The sequence below is a fragment of the Pseudonaja textilis genome, chromosome 1 (assembly GCF_049901715.1).
Source record: "Pseudonaja textilis isolate UNSWEBS1 chromosome 1, rPseTex1.2, whole genome shotgun sequence".
NCBI lineage: Eukaryota > Metazoa > Chordata > Lepidosauria > Squamata > Elapidae > Pseudonaja > Pseudonaja textilis.
The window spans coordinates 129051002-129070826 of record NC_141990.1 but is presented as its reverse complement, the minus strand read 5'-3'; the positions used below and the strand labels follow the sequence as shown (position 1 = coordinate 129070826).

The following is a 19825-nucleotide window of genomic DNA, read 5'->3' as shown; positions in this document are numbered from 1 at the left end:
CAGCTCGCATTGATGTGCCATCCTGGATGAGCTGCACTACCTGAGCCACTTGTGTGGGTTGTAGACTCCGTCTCATGCTACCACTAGAGTGAAAGCACCGCCAGCATTCAAAAGTGACCAAACCATCAGCCAGAAAGCATAGGAACTGAGAAGTGGTCTGTGGTCACCACCTGCAGAACCACTCCTTTATTGGGGATGTCTTGCTAATTGCCTATGCTTTCCACCTGTTGTCTATTCCATTTGCACAACAGCATGTGAAATTGATTGTCAGTCAGTGTTGCTACCTAAGTGGACAATTTGATTTCACAGAAGTGTGATTGACATTGTGTTGTTTAAGTGTTCCCTTTATTTTTTTGAGCAGTGTATATTGCTAATAGTTAACAGATTTGCCATGAATACATTTTTAAGCATGAGTGGTTTAACTCCAGCGATATTCTCATGAGGTTGTTCTCAGATCTACCAACCTCATTTTCTTTGTAATAGAATCCCAGACGCTTAATTCTGGCATGGACTGTGATACTTAGTTTAAAGGAAAAAACAGTGTATGCTTTTTGCTACACTTGAAAAATATGCTCATTATTCAAAGCAAATCCCTTTTTTTCCATTTGGATTTTTTCAGCTTTTGGAAAATAATAATACAATCTTTAAATATGCATGATAGTACTTTAAATTGCATGTAAGAGCTTAATAGAACGTTTCAGAAACAGCATTTGATAGAATCTGAATTTATTCTATTGAATGTTTACTGACCAAGAAATGTTTTGATATTCATTGTTCTCAATTATTACAAAACTTCCTTCCTGAGTTTATTCACTTTCACTTAGTAATCATGGAATAAATGAAATAAATTCATAAATGATTGGAAAGGCAAATGTTCTTTGTGAATCTTTCGTTTTCAAAGTGCCTGAATACAAAGACTTTTCCATAAGAAAGTTGCTGCTTATTTTGACCTCTTCATCATTCCTTCCCTTCTTCAATTTTCAGGAAGATATGAAGAAGCCAAATTGAAATTAATATATCACTTTTCTTTCCCTCTGTCACAGCATCTTTATATGGTAACATGAATTTAATAAGATATTTTGAATCCGATCTTCAGTTCAGAAATGTGCAAATATTTGATTGTGTCCTAAAATGTACCTCAGGTTGTAGTTTCTGATGTTAGGGCCTATTTAATAAACTTTCAATTTGCCATTACATCTTCTACACTTCAGGCCGATCTATGGTGGAACTCAAATAAGGATACCAGTAAAAAAATTGTAAATTTGAATATAGCTTGAACTGTTTCATAGAATTAGTATAGAGATGACAAAAATTGTTGTGTCGCATGGAGGACTCTTAAGATTAACAACCCTCCCCCCGCAATCTATTTCACTGTGTACATATTTTTTATTAAAATACAAGATGGTTCTGCTATGGAGCTTGCTGAAATATTCTCTCATTTTTCCAGAGAAGTAGGCTGAGACATATCCCTTATAATAGTTGAGGCAGGATACAACAGGCAGAGGAGAACTGCAAACTAATCTTTCTATATCCCCTGTGGAAACTTGCAAATTCTCCATTAGTAGCAAACCCTGAAGAAAAATGATTAACAAGTAATATAGAAGTAAAGATTGAATGGAAGTAATTAAGCATCCTTCCTTGCTTCTGTAAGCATCCCTGAATTCTTGTTATTTCAGCCGCACAGACTTGGAAATAGATATTTGCTATGCGTAATATTTAGTTCATTCTTTTGCATATCTTTCCTTACTGTTCGCAAATTTTCATGATATTTTTGTACTTTGGATTTACCTTTTTTGCTCTTCTGAGAATAGAAAACCAGTATACCAGACTTGCAGCCAATATCACTTAAGTGACAGTACTAGGAAGAAACTTTTGAAGGTTCAGTAGACTCCTCTTTTACCTGTCCAGGTGTCCTACAGATGTGATATGGGAATTTCAGCTTCTTTTCCTAAACCTTTGGACTTCCCCGTAGTGAACAGAAAGAGTTGGGATTTTATTTGTGATTGTTTAAATGTAAGAAGAATCCTAAGGGGTCTTTGGTTCCTACTAGCTAAGAACCTATGATTTCTGTAGCAGCCTAAACTAAATGTGAGCACAATTGCCTTTCAGTCATGCATGTTCAACCTAGTGAGATTAGGACAAGAAAAGCAGAGCTTAAAACTTTTGGGGGTGGGACAAGTGATTGACCCTCCCTTCCATGCTTTTTCCACAGATTTTCCCCACCCTATTTGGGTATAATATCTAAAATTGTCATCATAGCCACCAAAATAGGAACATAGCTCTTCATCCCATAGAGATGAACTGCAATTCATAGCTTATATTCCACATTTTGCTTTATTGCAATAGCCTAGCAATAGCACTTAGACTTTTATACACTCCATAATGCTTTAATGCACTCTCTGAGCAGTTTACAATGGCAGCCTATTGCCTCCAACAATCTCAGCCCTCATTTTACTAATCTCAGAAGGATGGAAGGCTGAGGCAACTTTGAGCAAGTCAGGATTGAACTCCTGGCCATGGACAGAGTTAACTTGCAGAACTGCATTCTAACCATTGCACCACCATGGCTCTTATTTTCCTATACGTGATTACTTTTTGTTGTTTTGAATATGTAAATCTTATGTATAATTTATGTTCTATGCAATGAAGAATTGGGTTTATATATTTAAGCATATTTAAACTGAGCTCTCTGACTAGAGAAGAAATGTACATCTGATTCACAACGCCAATTTAGTTGGTTTTGGCTTAGCACTTTGTGGGAAGACAGTTGTAATTTGAAAACCTGGCTGCGTTAACCCAAACAATTGGAGATTGTTCAGTAATAATTAAGCAAACAACAACAATATGATATGAAATCCCAGTCATACAGTTAAGTTTCTTGTTTATCTCAATGGGCAGAATATATTTATCAGCCATTAAAATTATTCATACATAAAATATAAAGTATTGATAATATGTTATCTTTTGCCATTATTTTTAATATGTAAGCTTAATTCTCAAGATATTGGTGATGTTTGTTAATTATAATAAATTTGTGCTGAATGACATAAATATGAGGTAGTCTTTGTAATATATCACTGCTTTTCAGGCAAAACTCTGAGGCTAGGATCTAGCTTTATTTGAATATTTTTAAAAATAGGTTTTACTTTGCATTATCATCATCATCATCATCATCATCATCATCATCATCATCATCATCATGTTATTTCTTTTTCTATATCCTCTTATTTTTTCTCTCTCTAACTTTTAAACAGATATCTGCACTTTAACCAAATTGAAACATTGGAGCCAGAATCATTCACCCATCTCCCCAAACTTGAAAGATTGTAAGTGTTTTTCGTTTTCATTTTCTTTCATCCATACGATAGCTTTTTAAAAACCTATCAAGTAACGGTATTTCCATTGGAAATTCCATTCTATTACTTGGAAACATTATTAAATTTTCTGCTCAAACTTGGCTTAGATCTAAGCTTTTAGGATTTATGCAGATCTATTTTAATAGTAATTTTATTAAAAATTACAATTAGAAAAATAAAAACTAATAGAAACTGAAAACATAGATGAATAAAAAGAAAATGTAGAAGATGTGGGAAAGAAAGAAATTAGAGAAATAGAAAAGAAAGACAAATAAGAATAAGCTAACAGAAAAGGAAATATATAAACATGACTTCCCCCTTTCCTCATATAATGTTATAGAAGTGGGTGCTGCAGCTGTGGTCTGGTTTCTGGATGGTGGTAGTCTTTCATCTATGGGATGGGTTTGGGTTTGAGTCTGGTGAGGGAGAATGGTGGTGGTGTCATGCGTTATTTTGGGTTCGGTGTTCAATCTGCAAACATCAAATCCATCGACCAATCAAGAAATGACAGCACAGCCAACCTCCCCACCAGTATATTTAGCAGCTCCAATCATGCTTTGCTCGCACAAGCACGAAGCCGAAAGCACCAACCTGAAGATGGCGAGTGGGACCTTGTTGAAACATTGCCAAGATACTCTCAATCTTACATGGGAAAAGACCCGAACACGCCAAGACCTGCATATATATAGATATAGATATAGATAGATCTTTGGTTATTTGGGTTTTCTCCCACGTAAGATCGGAAGTATCTGAGCAGCGTTCGATGAAGTCTCATTCATCATCTTCAGGCTTGTGTCTTGGCTCTGTGCTTCTCAGAGTGAGCACAGAGCCGAAGACACAAGCCTGAAGATGATGAATGAGTCTTCATCGAAACGTTGCCTAGATACTTCCAATCTTACGTGGGAGAAAACCTGAATAACCAAAGATCCACATACTAATACCCGCGAGAACCTCAGAAAATATATATAAATATGGCATTCAGCTTTGTTCGTATTTTCCCACGTCATTGTAGTTGTGCTTTACTTTAAAAGCACAACTACAATGACGTGGGAAAATACCTGAACAAAGCTGAATGCCATACATGTAAGTACCGAAAACAAGAAAACAAATATATATATATAAAGAGGCGGGGGGAGAAGGAGAGAGAGAGAGATTTAAAGACCTTAAACTTGTATTTAAAACTAAAGTAAGGATCGAAAAAAACTCATCCAGTATTGTAAATGTGTCAATCTAAAGGTTTCTACTTAATAGCTGAAAAGCTGTTGGCAAACAGTTTCCAAAACTGATTAAAAAAGGAAGTATGTGAATTTAGTATCCTTTCAAAGAGGCTGACTATATTTTTACCATGATAGCTATTCCATTGTCTCCCAGGGTTCTAAACCTGCCAGGGAATACTGTCTTGTGGTCTTGTTCAGAGGAGCAACTCTGTGGAGCAGGTTGTGGCTGATTTCATTTCCTCTCTTTGTTTCAAGAGGAATTATTAAAGAGATGGTCTACTTGCCATCTCTTCATTCTGCTGTGGTCGTCTGCTTTTTGCCATTTTTAGTCCTCCAAGTCTTCCAGAAACCCATGTTCTGTTTGGATCTAGATCTACACTTCTCAAGTGAAGGATAGTGATATGAACTGCAAAGTTTCACTTAAACACAGTACAAAACATCCATTGCTGGTTACTTCTTTCTGATGATACCATCTGGGTAGCTATATTGTTTGTATTTATTTATGTGTTAATTTATTCAGACTACCAAGTGCCCTATTCAGTTCCTCTGGTTCTACAAATTAAAAGAATCCATGATTATGCCTCATACTTTACTCTCAATAGTAGACTCTCAAACTAGTATCCAGTTTAAAGTAATACAAGCTAAGATATATTAATCATAGCATTTATTTGCATATAAACAATCAATATCCTGATGGAGATTTCTGGCTCACTGTTTATGAGATATGCACTAGTGCACACAATTCATTTTTTTCTTGACTGCCTCTTCCAATCAACATGTTGGAATGAACAATTAAATTGTTCATAAAACTTAGTCTTAATTCAAAATCAGAATTCTGTAAGTTATGTAAACCAAGTTTGTAAACCAAGGTTAGTTGTTGGTTTATGGTTCTTTCACATATAATCTTAAAATTCTTCCTTCCACTCAGTAGCTATAGTTGCTCTTGGAGGAATCTTGCCTTAATGATCTGACTGTATAAATAAATACAGGTAGTCTTCAAATTACGACCACAATTGAGCCCAAAATTTATGTTGATAAGTGAAACTTTTGTTAAGTGAGTTTGCGCCATTTTATGACTTTTCTTGCCACAGTTGTTAAGTGAATCATTGCATTTGTTTACATTAGTAACATGGTTGTTAACTGAATCTGGATTCCCCATTGATTTTACTTGTCAGACGGTCCCAAAAGTTGATCACATGATCCTGGGACACCGCAACCGTCATAAATATGGGCCACTTGCCAAGCATCTGAATTTTAATCACGTGTCCATAGGGATGCTGCAACAGTTATAAGTGTGAAAACTGGTCATAAGTCACATTTTGCAGTGCCATTGTAACTTTGAACAGTCACTAAATGGACTGTTTTAAGTCGAGGGTTACCTGTACACTCATTTATAATTAACCAGAACATGCTACAGTTCTAACTGTTCTGCATGAATGAAAGCAGTAATGTAGCTTTGTACATGAAATAGATTGTCAGTGTTCCAGCAAACCTCCATCCCAATCAGTAACTCCTAGACAAGAATAATTTCAAAAGTACCTTTATTGGAATAGCACCTGGCACGTCTGTGGAATCTTGAAACTAATGTTTCCCGTACTTACCACAATGTCCCAAACTACAATCCATCCATCATCACATCACATGGACCAATCACATCCGTCCCAGTATAAGATCCTTTTTCCCTGCTGCACCACACTTAATAACTTCGAACTAAGAAAAGAATTTTATTTTGTCTACTTAGAATTACTCAATTGAAATCACCGTCCTCCCACTTTCTCAGGCTATGTGGGAGCATGGAATATGGCTTCCAAAGTTGACAGAGTTATTTTCTCAATTAAATCTCTCTACACATTTGTGGTGAAGCCCACTGAATTTAATAAAATTTAATATAGTACTAAACATTCATAAGTTTGGACTAAGCAGCACTTTTATTTTGCATTGATAGCATTCTGCTGATATATATAATATTATTATATTAGGAATTATTATTATTATTAACATAACAGTTTAAGCAGGAAGGTAGATTCCTTGTTTATATGAATGTGAACCTAAGAGACCTTGGTTTTCTTAGTATTATAGGAAAAGATTGAATATTTCATAATAAATGCAATTTTTTCAACAGATTTTTACACAACAACAGAATCTCTCATTTAATTCCTGGGACATTTAGTAATTTGGAATCCATGAAACGACTGTGAGTAAAAAAAAAAACTTTAAACTTTGCACTTGGTATTTTAAACATTTGTGTCAGCGTTTTGAGTGAAAACTTCGCTTCAGAGTTGACAAGTTGTTTTATGAAATATCACATTTTGCTTTCCTTATCATCTGAGATTCAAAATTCCTGAAAATATTGGAATCAGTCGTGTTTATTCTGTTGCCTCTGAACAAGCAGCTTCTAAAGTTCACGATTGCACGTATTTGAACTAGTTGGATTTAACAGAAGCATCATAGCTATAAACATGTTTCAACATTGTTTATAACATAAATGTATATTCTCCTTTTTTGTTTAGGATGATATGTTCAAAATTATTCCAACAAAGAAGACATTTCCAACCTTGAAACTTTATTTTTAACTTGCTGGAAATGTTCCAAAAATGGAAGGAGCATTTCAATTTTATTACAAAGTCACTTTGTTTTGATATTACAAGAAAACTGTTCTGATCATGAAACAGTGGTAAAAATTGTCAGGTTTGAGTAGGGTGGAATGTTTCAGCCTCAGTAGGATTTTCATAACTCTGATCATAACATGTAAATGGTAAGGATGAAGTTATTTTATTTATTTTATTTTATTTTATTCAGTATGATTCAATACAATTTAGGTGCTGCCTGATTCCAGACAGACTTTGGGCAGCCCACAATAAACAGATATCAAAAAGACAAGTAAACAAAAGGAAGATCTGGCTACTTGGCACCAAACCCATATGCCTAGTACATCCATCATGAGGTCCGTCCATCCTAATTCAAATCCTTGGAGAAGATCCAGCTCTTCAAAGCTTTCTGGAACATCATCCTGATGAGACCCAGATGGTCTCCAGAGGGATCTTTATTCCAGAGGGCATTTGCTGCAACAGAGATGGCACACCTCCTAAGTTCTTTCTCTCCTTTACTGAAGTTTAGAAAGTGACTGCACACCACCTACACACATATTCCAAAATGGCGCAGGTTTTGCTTTCTAATATCCCAAAGCCTAATTCAGAAAAGAAAGCCACAACCAAAGGAATTGGTTAGTTTTCACATGCATCTGTTTTGTAAGCTGACGTAAATCTTTGGGGACTTGGCAGCATACAAACACAATAAAGTAACTATATTTTGTACGTCCTGGCTTTTGAGTTTTTCTGTTCTTCGGTGAGGCATTGTAATGTGGTTAATAATGTGACCGCATCATAGTTCTCTAAACAAGAGTCATGGAACAAACATGTGCAGTGCTGAGCCTTGTAAGTAGAAACAGTGATGATCTCTTGTTTTATCCAGACGTCTGGATTCCAACGCACTTCACTGTGACTGTGAAATATTATGGCTGGCAGAGCTGTTAAAAACATACGCTGAATCTGGTCATGCGCAGGCTGCAGCCACATGTGAATATCCAAGAAGGATCCAGGGAAGGTCTGTGGCCACAATAACACCAGAAGAACTTAACTGTGGTGAGATTGTTTTAAAGTTACGGATATGCTTTCTCCATATTTTATGAGAGAGATTGTATATTTTAAAGCAGGGATCTTGAACCTTGATAACTTTTAAGACTTGTGAACTTCAACTCCCAGAATTCCTCAGCCAGGAATTCTGGGAACTGAGGTCCTTAAGTCTTAAAGTTGCCAAGGTTGGAGACCCTTATTTTAAAGCCTGTTATCTTTACTGTAAAATGCAAATTATACATATATAACATGTCTATGTGTGTGAATAAATCAACAAGTCATTAAGTCTTTTGATGTAAGAGGGGAGAAAACTACTGAATGTCTTTGGGGGAAGGTAAGTCCTTGCTTAGTGACCACAACTGAGATTAGCAGCTCTGTTGCTAAGTGGACCATGATAGGCTTACAACATCACTTCCTATTCAGTTGTTAAACAAATCCCACTGTTGGTAAGTGAGACATGATCACAATTTTACTGGCAACTTCTCTGCTTGTCAGAAGCTGGTTTTGAAGTAAGCAACAGCTATAAATGTAAGGATTGGCTGCAAAGCTTGTTTTTTTAAAAAAACACTGTGGTAACTTTAAGAGGTCACAGCAGTCAGTAAGGAGAACTACCAGGATAAAGGCTATATTGGAAAGGAAGGGATTTTTCTAGAGGAGGTTTGCCGGTTGTCTTTTACTCTGTTTACGACACAGTGTTTTACAGGTATGATAGCAGCTTTTAACATTAAAAAGTCATAAAAATTCAGATGGGGCAGAGAAAATTCCAAGCACTGTAGGTTGTCACTTTTGTGCTAAGTGGTTGCTTTTGGAGTTTGGTGATAGAAGAATAATTTTTTTCTGTTTCTCTTTTAACTTCTGAATGGTGTTTTTATATTATGAAAATATTCCATTGTGTCTTGTACAAAAGCTCCTTCTCAGCAGCAATATCATTAAAGATAATGTAATGAAAAATTGAGAATTGTTGAGTGGTTCTTTTTTCCACTCTTCAATACCAAAAATAAACATTTTGTTACAACATGTCTTGTGATGAAGAGGCATGTCAAAAAAGGGATCCTAAAGAAATGGTGGAAGTGTTATCATATATAGTTATATACAGTTATATTATAACCTCTTCATTGTTTTCAACATCAAATTATGATTTATTCAATAATGCTAAGTACTCATCTAGGGCCAAAAGTTCTAATAACATTCAATTACAGAATATCTGAAGCTGGGTAATTGGACACGTTTCTATGGAATTGTATAAATTGGCAGATTCCAGTGTTTATATTATCACACCAATGAGAAACAGTGATTTATATCCTATTTTAAAATTAAGAACTAAACTGTTTTTAAATTCCAATTTTATAGAGCTTTCTTTTCATATGCTTTGTTGATAAATCCAGAGAGGCCAAGAATTACATCAGAGCCTCAGGATGTGGACGTCACCTCAGGGAATACCGTCTACTTCACTTGCAAAGCTGAAGGAAATCCCAAACCAGAAATCATTTGGCTTCGCAACAAGTAAGATTGTTTTAAATAGATTGTGTAAAATAATGGTTCAGATACTGTATTTGCATGTGCCTCCTGGACAAAACTGTTTCCACCTTTTTTCTTCGGTTTGAACATATTCATAATTGAAAAGTGGTAATGCTGCTGCTGTATTTCTTTCTCCGTAGTAATGAACTCAGTATGAAAGCAGATTCTCGATTAAACTTGCTTGATGATGGGACTTTAATGATTCAGAATACTCAAGAGACAGATCAAGGCATTTACCAATGCATGGCAAAAAATATAGCCGGAGAAGTTAAAACTCAAGAAGTAACTCTGCGCTATTTTGGTTCGCCAGGTAGGAAGATTTAGTAATGCCAATCTTTTTTTTTTAAATCTGTGCTTCCTGTTCAAGAGAGCTATTTGCTACTACTGCATTTATTTAGATTTTTCTCCCACCTTTAAAAAAAAGGTTTGGGCAATTTGAGGCAATGTACATATATTTTTTTTCTCACATAACGAACTGTGGGGTTGGATTATGCAGGGAGAAAGTGACTGTCTCGACTCAGCCAAATGGTTTTCCATGCCCAAGGGAAATTTGGAACTCAAACTCCCAGCTTCTATCTAAGCACCTTAGACATTACAGAATCACGGCATTTTATGTGCTGATATAATGGGCCTACAGATAAATTGTGAGATGGTTCAAAATATTGTAGCAAAAAAACCTTTTACTGTAAACCCCTATAATCCTTAGGACCAATTAAATTAAGATACAAGAACAAACAAATACCTTTGCTTTAATTGTGAGATAAGGTCTCCTTTCCTTTTTACTGTTGTATTACTTTTACTGGATTTGAGTCAGCTAGAAAGGAATACTTTTAGAGAAAATTGTAATAGAAGTGAAAGGTCATGCTATTTCTTCTGTCTAACTGTATCACACTGCTGAGTTCTTTGTTCATGATAAGCACGCTTAGTATGCATTCCATATTGTTGTAGCAAATTCAGTTGTTATTTAAAACCATTTCCTTTTTTTGGTGCTCTGTTTAATGTGGCAAAAATAATTGTACTCATGCAGTGTTTCCTAACCTTGGGAACTTTAAGAAGTGGACTTCAACTCCCAGAATTCCCTAGCCATCCTAAGTTTGAGAAATACCTTATTAATGGAAAACATTATATATAGACGTGCTCTCTTTTTAAACAGCTCGGCCAAGCTTTGTGATTCATCCACAAAACACAGAGGTTCTGGTTGGAGAAAGTGTCACCCTGGAATGTAGTGCAACTGGGCACCCCCAACCGCGTATCACATGGACAAAAGGTGACAGAACACCTCTGCCGAATGATCCACGGATCACCATCACTCCCTCAGGAGGGCTTTATATCCAGAATGTGGAGCAGGAAGAGGGTGGTGAATATACCTGCTTCGCAACCAACAGTCTAGATAGCATCCATGCGACTGCCTTCATTATTGTGCAAGGTAAGCAGCACTTTAAGAGGTGGTTTGGGTTTGAAGTTTATTCTGACCTCTAAATCATTAAAAAATAAATAAAGAATACAAACAGGATTTTCCCAAATAGAGTTTGTATTTCCAATGTATTCTCATATTAGTCGGCTAATATTTGGAAAGTAAAATTGCACATTGAAAGCTTTGATAATGTCCTAATGCTTCTTTGAGTGCTTGATAACAGTAGGTATTTTGCATATCATTATTGTTATCTTACAAATATATTTTGTATATTATCTGTGTGGGCTGTCAGGCTGGTTGTGATTATGTTGTTTTCTTCATAATATAATCTGAGTTTTAAAAAAGGGAAGACAGCGAGGTATTATGAACCCAAAGAAGAGTTTTACTCAGTTAAATCATTGCTAAGATACTTTTACTTTGGATTTTTGTTTTCATTTATTTTTCGTCCTAAGTGGTCTAATAATCATGGGTGATTGCAAATCTGCATGTGTTTAACCAGGTACGAAAGACTGGTAAGGGAAATGGTTCTCACTCCATAGTTCAAAGAATACAAAACAAAATATTTTTGTAGTGTATGTAGTCTAAACTGCTTTAATTATTTGTCTCCTTTTTACACAGCTGTACCTCAGTTTACTGTGACCCCTCAAGACAGAAGTGTGATTGAAGGACAGACTGTCGATTTCCCTTGTGAGGCACAAGGATATCCACAACCAGTCATTGCGTGGACTAAAGGAGGTCAGAATTTAGATTAAAATAATACTCAAGCTCAAAATACTACAGAGTAGTTTATCACAGCATGGAAATGTTGAAGTGATTTCTCTGATAGAGCAAAGTTGTGAATATTTATTTTCCTTGCTTATTTTTATCACTTTGGTGTGACTGAATCTAACCAAAATATTCACCTGGATTGATTAGTAAGGGAGGTTCAGAGGTTTGCATCTCTTTTGAAGCTTTTGAAGCGTCTATGGAGTCCTATCTTTTCAGGAGAATATTGCTGCCCACTCCATTTACTTTTAGAGGTGAACAGGTTTTCTCCAAGATTATGTCACGTGTTCCCTTTATCACACACTGCTCCTGTCTTCAGTAAACCATGACAATTTCTGAAATGAATAGAAGAAAAACGAGCGCATGCAGGTTTTCATTGTCTCAGTTTACTAACACTTACATGCTACATTATGCTGCATGTGAAATAGATTTTATTTAAGTACTGTATGTACTGCTCACTTTGCATGGATTCTTGGAAATGTATCTCCATGTTATTAATTTGATGGCATCAATTTTCAACAAGCCTGAATTTCATGCTCACAAGTCAGTAGACTGGAAGATACCCATCCTTTCATATGCAGAGGATACTGCCAATGTATCCTAACCTCTGGTCCAGATCAGAAGAACATGCAATCTGTCATCCTGTGTAGGAAAAATATCCTGCCCAATTTTTAAAAAAATCCAAAATCATGACTTGAAGTAAAAAAGATGAACAGAAAACCCAGGTTTCAAAGGACCTAAAAGTACCTTGAAGTATAAAAGCAAACACACTGTGCCTCTCAGGCAGTATAATGATAATTTGTCATTAGACACTTATTTTTCTTCAAGTTTCTGCCAGTCTCTTCAAATATTTTTAATTTTTTTTTTAGCGCAAACACCTCTGATCTTACAAGGAGTCCAGGTGGGAATTTGTATCACAAGTAATATTATGGAAATAGTACAAATAAAATTTTGAAAGCGGTTGTTACTGCCCCAAGATATATAGTTAACACTAATCTCTTACCTGAGATGGGGATGCCTAAAAAGATGTTATATCTCATGATTATTAGCTGAAGATCCTGTTGTTGTTTTACCTATTATTGCCCTTGTATTGGCAGAGAACCAATATTCAAGCTTTCAGCTCTAGGCTAATTAGAATTACTTTGTCACATGTGGGACACATCCACACCCACCCAGCCTCCCCACAACTCAGATGCCTTGATTGATTTATTACTGTCTGTATTAGATATGTGCAAGTATATTGTATGAAAAGAATATCAGAATTTGTGTGTGTGTGTGTGTGTGAAAGAGAGAGAGAGAGAGAATATTGATAACACTTTCTTCAGCAAGTATTTGAAAGTAAACAGAGGAGGGAGATATTCATTTGTGGTTATAATTGTTTTAGATCTATTGGTGACTTGGAGAGGATGGGGGAAGAAATTCTTAATCTCTTTCTTGTCAGCCCTGTCAGTTTTCAGCTGTTTTACAGACTTTCCAATTATCTTTATCCTTATTACCTTCTTGGATGTTTGAAATACACAGTATTTTTAGAAGTTCTGCCAGCTCCCAACCATTCTCTGAAGTTTAAGATAAGTCCTTGAGATGAACAGCAGATTCTGTCTGCATCTCTTCCAGTTGAGATAAAGAGAGGGCTTTGTAGGCCAATCTTCACAAACTTTCTACTTATCTCATATGGAATATGGGGAAAATCTTGTGTCCTCGGAGGATTACGATTAAGCTGTGGCTATTTACAAGGTCAGAAATCTCCACTTGGAGGCAGGATTCTCTATTTGTTCTCTCTTGGAGCAGGAGTTGAGAAGGTTGATCTTTAAAAACATATTTAGAAGTAATAAAGAAGAAAACTTCCCCTTGCTGTAGCATTAGTGGGATAAGTTGTCTGAAAGTAAGGAGAATCTTTTAGGCCATTAAGAAGCTAAGTTATTGTCCTCAGATCCATAGCTTCCTGCTTAAAATTTAACAGGTTTTAGGGGAATTAGTTTCCTCTGCCTAGTCAATGATCTTTATTGATGGAATTACGTTTGGTATGTGAACAGCCTTGAATGGGTTGGATGCATCATTTATTGGGGCATGGGAATAGAGGGACATAATGCCAGGTTGATTTCTCCAGTGATAACATTGCTGGCACCTTTCTTAGAAAGTAATTGAATCTTTTTAGGGAAGGTATTTTCCTCCAATATCCTAGTAGAAAACTTAAACAAAGTCTTGTGAATATTTTTTCCATCACCCCCTAATTGTTTTCTTTTTTCCTCTTTCTTTGTTGAAAACAAAAGAATACAAACACGAATTTGTCTGTCTGTTGAATGTGCAGTTCGTGGCTTCATTCTAAAAATTCTTATTTCAGGTAGTCAGTTGTCTGTAGATAGAAGACACTTAGTTTTGTCTTCTGGAACTCTGAGGATTTCCACAGTGGCTTTACATGATCAAGGACAATATGAATGCCAAGCTGTCAACATTGTAGGATCTCAAAGAGTTGCTGTCCATCTGAATGTACAACCAAGAGGTAAGCTTGCATAAGTCAATTTGCATATAATTCTCTTTTTTACATATTTAAGTATTTAAATTTTAAACTGTTTTTAAATGTTTCTTCTCTTTTGCTAGGACAGTGATGTAATTCTATTTTAAATGTAAAGGTTTGCTCTTTCTGCAGCTTACTTATATTTGTCATACTGTAACTGTGTTGATTGTATGGTAGTTCAGTTGTTTCAAAGATCTAACACATGACTTTTTCTTCTTGTTGATACAACAAGACTTTGTTTTCATACAAACAGAAAACAGCATTTTGTTTATTGAAATGAATTGACTAAACTAAATATGCTCTAGGAAAGGGTCCCCTAAAATGGATAAAAGAGGATTGTAGAGGGGAAACTAGAGGGTTAATATCTCACCCCTTATTAGTACTCTGATCTGAGCCAGGTTCCCAAGCTTCCTTTTGCATACAGTATGATATCTCTGCTAATTGCATGTTTAAATAAAACTTAGCTGAAATCCAAAATGCAGCTATTATTGGGTGGATAGAGAGCTGAGGAACAGATAAGATTGTATGTGGAAAAATAGGAACTTCATAGCTGTTAAAGCATAACATCCTTGTACTAGGAAAGGAATGTTGGCATTGAGTTGAAAAAATTGGCTTAAGAAACTAAATGAAGAAGTCCCTATCCTGAATCAAGTCTTTGTTTGTTTGTTTTTAATAAAAAAATTTATTTGGATTTTCACAAAACATAATACAACTAAAATTTCTTTTTTTGAGAATAGCATGGCCCCGGGTTATCACTTCTCCATACAGACACAAATTCAATTTCATATTCATCTTTGTGTTCTATTCCATATCTTATTACTATTCTAACATTTTCTCAATAATTTTTCCCTTCCCTTAATTTTCTCAATCTTACTTTTAATTATCTCATCTTTTTCTAAGTTTCAATACCTTTCTAGTCATTATATTTATACTTTTATCTGTCCTGTTTCAATTTCATATTTTCTTTTCTCATTAAACAAAATTTTCCCCTGTAGTTACTAATTGGAGTATGACACCTTTGTATCTTTAAATTTTTATCCATTCAACTCTTGTTTAAACTTCAATTTATGCCTTTACAATTATAACATTCAATATAACACATAACTTCCAGTCGAATTCTGCCTGGTACATTCTTAAAATATGCACTAAGTTCTTAAAGAGAAAATATATGTATATAACAATAATAAATAAAATACTTATTCTATTCCAATTCAGCTCTTATCATTAAAGTTAGTTATAATCTTTAACATCTTTAATATTCCTTTTCAATAGGATATCATACTTCTAGGAACACTTACAATATTTCCATATTTTTTTCATGTTTCTTTCATATTCCTCTTCACTTAAATTTTTATAACACATTTATAATAATTAAAATGTTCCCCTCCTTTCCTAATTTCATTCTTTCATTCTCTTTATTTCATTTATTTATTAAACATTCCATTACATTACAATGAGTATTTTATCTATCATTTTAATCACACTTGTTTCATATTTTCAAAGTTCATTTCTATTTCTAATATAACAATACTATCTTATGTACCCTTGCAGAATGCCCCTTTCAGTTAAGTTTTCACCCATTATCTCAGTGTCTTGTACATTTTCCATTTCTCTATGTCCTGATTCTGTCCTTTATAATTTCTTTTCCTTTCCCTCTTCTTCTCCCTTCCCCTTTTGACCCCTTCTCTCTCTAATTCTGATTCTCTCTTCTGTAACCCTCTCTTCTGTTTCTTCCTAATGTTATAATTACTTTTCAAACTATTCTTTTTTGGGGTTGTTTTTTCAGATCTTAAATTTTTCACTCTCTTTCCCCACTTTCCTTTCTTTTCCCCACATAGAAATACTTAGTCATTGAAGATGGCTTCTTCTTTGTCCTGCCCTTCTTGTTCTACAGGCATTTCTTGTTGTTTCTCATAGTTCAGGATCTCCATTTCTAAAAATTGAAATATGAAGCCAAAAGAATCTCTTCCTTCTTGTGCATCTTCTTTCTGTTTTTTAAGTTCCATTCTCAATTCTTCCAAGAGTGATACCATTTTAAAAACTTTTAAACAACCACCCAATTAATTTTAGTGCTTTAGATCCAATAGCCAAAAATCCAAGAATCACCAAGTAATCCAAATAATCCAAAGCTGTTTCTTCTTGCTTCTTTTTTCCACTTTCTTTTCCTGGGGTTCTCTTATCTTGTTACAAAGTTTCAGTTAAAATGTATCTTTTAGGAATCTTGTTAAAGTTTCACTGTTAATTCCTTTCACTTCCAGGTGATCTCCTCCCTTTTTCCAGAACCCACCCTTTTGATTTTTTTCCTTCTTTTAAAAGTTTTTGAGAATCCAGAAATCTTTATTATCGCTTTGACATTTTATTTTCAGCTTAAGTACCTTTAATGTCAAAGTGGATTTTTGCCGATTTCTTGCTTAAATCTCTTAGTTGTCAATATAGGTAAGAAAAGAAAAAAAACCAAATTCTTTCCCTTCCCTCTCTCATTCGCAGCTTCGAAGTCTTCTTTGGGGACAATGTTGTTCTTTATAATTCAAATTCCAGTGTACCTTGTATTGTTGTTTTTCCAGTTCGACCTGGTCAGCCAAAAACTTTCTCTTCTTATCTTCCTCCTGCACATTCTTTTCCAGTAGAGTTCTTCTTTGAGGTAGCCATTTCTGACCATTGCTGCAACCAAATTCGGGAAAACAAGTAATGGCCAGCTGGGGAGGAGAGATGCAGCTCTCCTCAACCCTGCTGGCAGTCTGCCCCTCTTCACCACCTCTACGGGGTGGCTTAGCCCTGAAACCAGCCGGCTTGGGGTGTTCCAGCGGTGAGCACAGATCGAAACTGCGCACAATCGCAGATTTCAGTCTGTCGCCGAAGAAGCTCAAACCGCTGAATCAAGTCTTTGGAATGAGTTCATGTTCGTGTTTTATATAATTATAAAATAAAATATAATTATTATTCTGTCAATAGAGCTGAAAATTTTTTATTCAATCCTTAATTTTACATAAATTATATTCTGCGCTATATATTAATAGTATGATGTTGTTAGACTGAAAACTACGTGATTATGATTTGAATAAAAATTGTTTATTTAAAAAAAAACGTCAGCTTGATATTTCCTTCTGGGAATCTTTCTTTTAGTAACTCCTGTGTTTGCTAATGTTCCAAGTGACATGACAGTGGAAGTGGGTACAAATGTACAAATTCCATGCAGTTCTCAAGGAGAGCCAGAGCCAATAATAACATGGAATAAGGTACTGCATGCCACTTTCATATTTCCTAACTTCCTGCAGAGGTCAGTCTGTAAAAAGAATACGTTTGCTTCTTCTCTGTATAACATGTTACCTTTCCTTTGTCTGAAACCACCTATTGTAGAGGTTATTCAAAAGGCAGTAAAGTTTTAATTAAGAGGCTACTTGGATAAGAGAAGTGTTACATTGAAAATCTAATTCCTTCCAATTATAGGTAATCCTCAACTATGACTACAATTGAGCCCCATTTTTTTGATGCTAAGTCAGAACATTGTTAAGTGAGTTTTTCCCCATTTTATGACCTTTCTTGCCACAGTTGTTAAGTGAATCATTGCAGTTAAGTTAGTAACACAGTTTTTAAGTGAATCTGCTTTCCCATTGACTTTGCTTGAAAGTCACAAAGAGTGACCCCAGGACACTGCGACCACTTGAGACTTTCAAGAAGAGATTGGACTTCCATCTGTCAGAAATGGGGTCTCCTGCTTGGGCGGGGGGAGGGGGGGGTTGGACTAGATGACCTGCAAGGTCCCTTCCAACTCTGATTATCTATTATCTGTTAACCATCATAAATATGAGCCAGTTACCACGCATCCGGATTTTGACCTTGTGACCATGGAGATGCTGCAACTGTTGTGTGAAAAACTATCATGTCACTTTTCAGAGCTGTTGTATCTATAAGCAATCACCAATGAATAGTTGTAAGTTGAGGATTGCCTATATACACAGATATATACAGTGCACTAAATTTCAGTAAAGCGTTAGGAAACACTGTGTATACCCAGGTAGATCTGAAAAAAAAAACCTGTTCAGATAAATACAATACTAAAATACAGGTTTTTATTCTATGGTGATTGTTGTGGAAAGCTTGAAGGCATTGTTTTTCTACACAAAGCATATATGCAAATTATATATAGATAATCCTGGATTATGACAGCCTTGGAAAGAGTGCTTCCAGCTGTTATAAAACTTGCCATTCCCCTCTCCCCATGGCAATTAGCTCACATTTATGATTGGTTGCCGAGGTCCTTACAGTTCATATAATTGCCATTTGCAAGCAGAGGGGATGGAGTGGAGCTGGAATTCTTCCTCAGTCCTCTAAAGCAGTGGCCCCCAATCTTTTTTGTGCCACGGCCCGGTACCGGCATCACAAAATGATCCACGGCCCAGTACCGGCAACAGCACACATGACAAGGCAAGGCGAGCCGAGCGACCGGCCAGCCAGCCGTCCCACGCTTCTCCCCGCCACCTTCAACTCCTCCTTTGTACCTTTTTTGTGCTTTTTTGATCTCCTCCGCCATTGGGACGGCTCTTCGTTTGAAGCGGCCCCCCCTTTGATGAAACTAAGACGTGAGGATTTCTTCAGGACCCAAATGCTGCTTTCCAACCGGAAAAGCTCACCCAGAAGCACTTTCTGTCGAAACAAGATGGCGGCGCTCAGCAAACTGGCCGCCCAGTAGAAAATGATCCACAGACCGGTATCGGTCCGGGGCCCGGTGGTTGGGGACCCCTGCTCTAAAGGATATTATTTCTGTGGACAGAGAGGAGCTGAAATCCTTTGGTGGGCCAAAGGAACAGAACTGGAATTTTTAGGATTTCAGCTCCATGCACCTAAAATTTTGAAGTTTCCAGCTCTGTTCATGAAGCCCACCAAAGGATTTCCCCTCCAAGCATGGAAGGGAGATGAAATCCCTCAGTGGGCTGCAGGAACAGCTGAAATCCTGAACTGCATGTAGGGGGACGGGACGGGACTGAAATCTTTTGGTTGGCTGGAGAGACATTTGAAAGTGAAAGGGCTGCCTGCCAGGGGGATTTCAGCTCCATGTGGAACTGAAATCCTTCCAACAGACAGATCTTTTGCTCTCTCCACTTAATGACCCAAGAGATTGCTTAAGAATTGAAACAGAGAGTGCTGGGATTATGGTCATTGAGCAAAGCAGTCATGTGTTTTTTAACCACTTAATCAGGTTCCTTTCGTGGCCACAAGTCGAAGACTACTTACAATATATCTCAAATAACTGAAGTATAAATCTGTAAAGTTGAGGTAAATTTGTATTTCTAGTCTATGGCAACAACTTAAATCAACTTTTCAAAGGCCAGACCTGCATAACTTAATAACCAACAAGTCAAGTGTAAGTTTTCAGCAACTTTTGAGGCTCTTTATAAACTCTCAAAATT

At 36.1% G+C, this 19825-nt stretch overlaps 1 protein-coding gene across 3 annotated transcripts in view; it reads left to right on the top strand.

Moving 5' to 3' along the window:
* Nucleotides 1-19825, top strand: part of PXDN (peroxidasin) — an 86504-nt gene that overhangs the window by 37949 nt on the left and 28730 nt on the right. For all 3 annotated transcript variants that reach the window (XR_015740139.1, XM_087916611.1, XM_087916602.1), the window contains 9 exons: nucleotides 3255-3326; nucleotides 6696-6767; nucleotides 8045-8214; nucleotides 9591-9708; nucleotides 9864-10033; nucleotides 10877-11149; nucleotides 11756-11872; nucleotides 14244-14402; nucleotides 17541-17653. Coding sequence is in view for 2 of the 3 variants with exons in the window: in XM_087916611.1 (XP_087772737.1) it covers nucleotides 3255-3326; nucleotides 6696-6767; nucleotides 8045-8214; nucleotides 9591-9708; nucleotides 9864-10033; nucleotides 10877-11149; nucleotides 11756-11872; nucleotides 14244-14402; nucleotides 17541-17653 (1264 nt within the window). In the remaining variant the exon portion in view is untranslated. The remainder of the gene's footprint in view (nucleotides 1-3254; nucleotides 3327-6695; nucleotides 6768-8044; nucleotides 8215-9590; nucleotides 9709-9863; nucleotides 10034-10876; nucleotides 11150-11755; nucleotides 11873-14243; nucleotides 14403-17540; nucleotides 17654-19825) is intronic.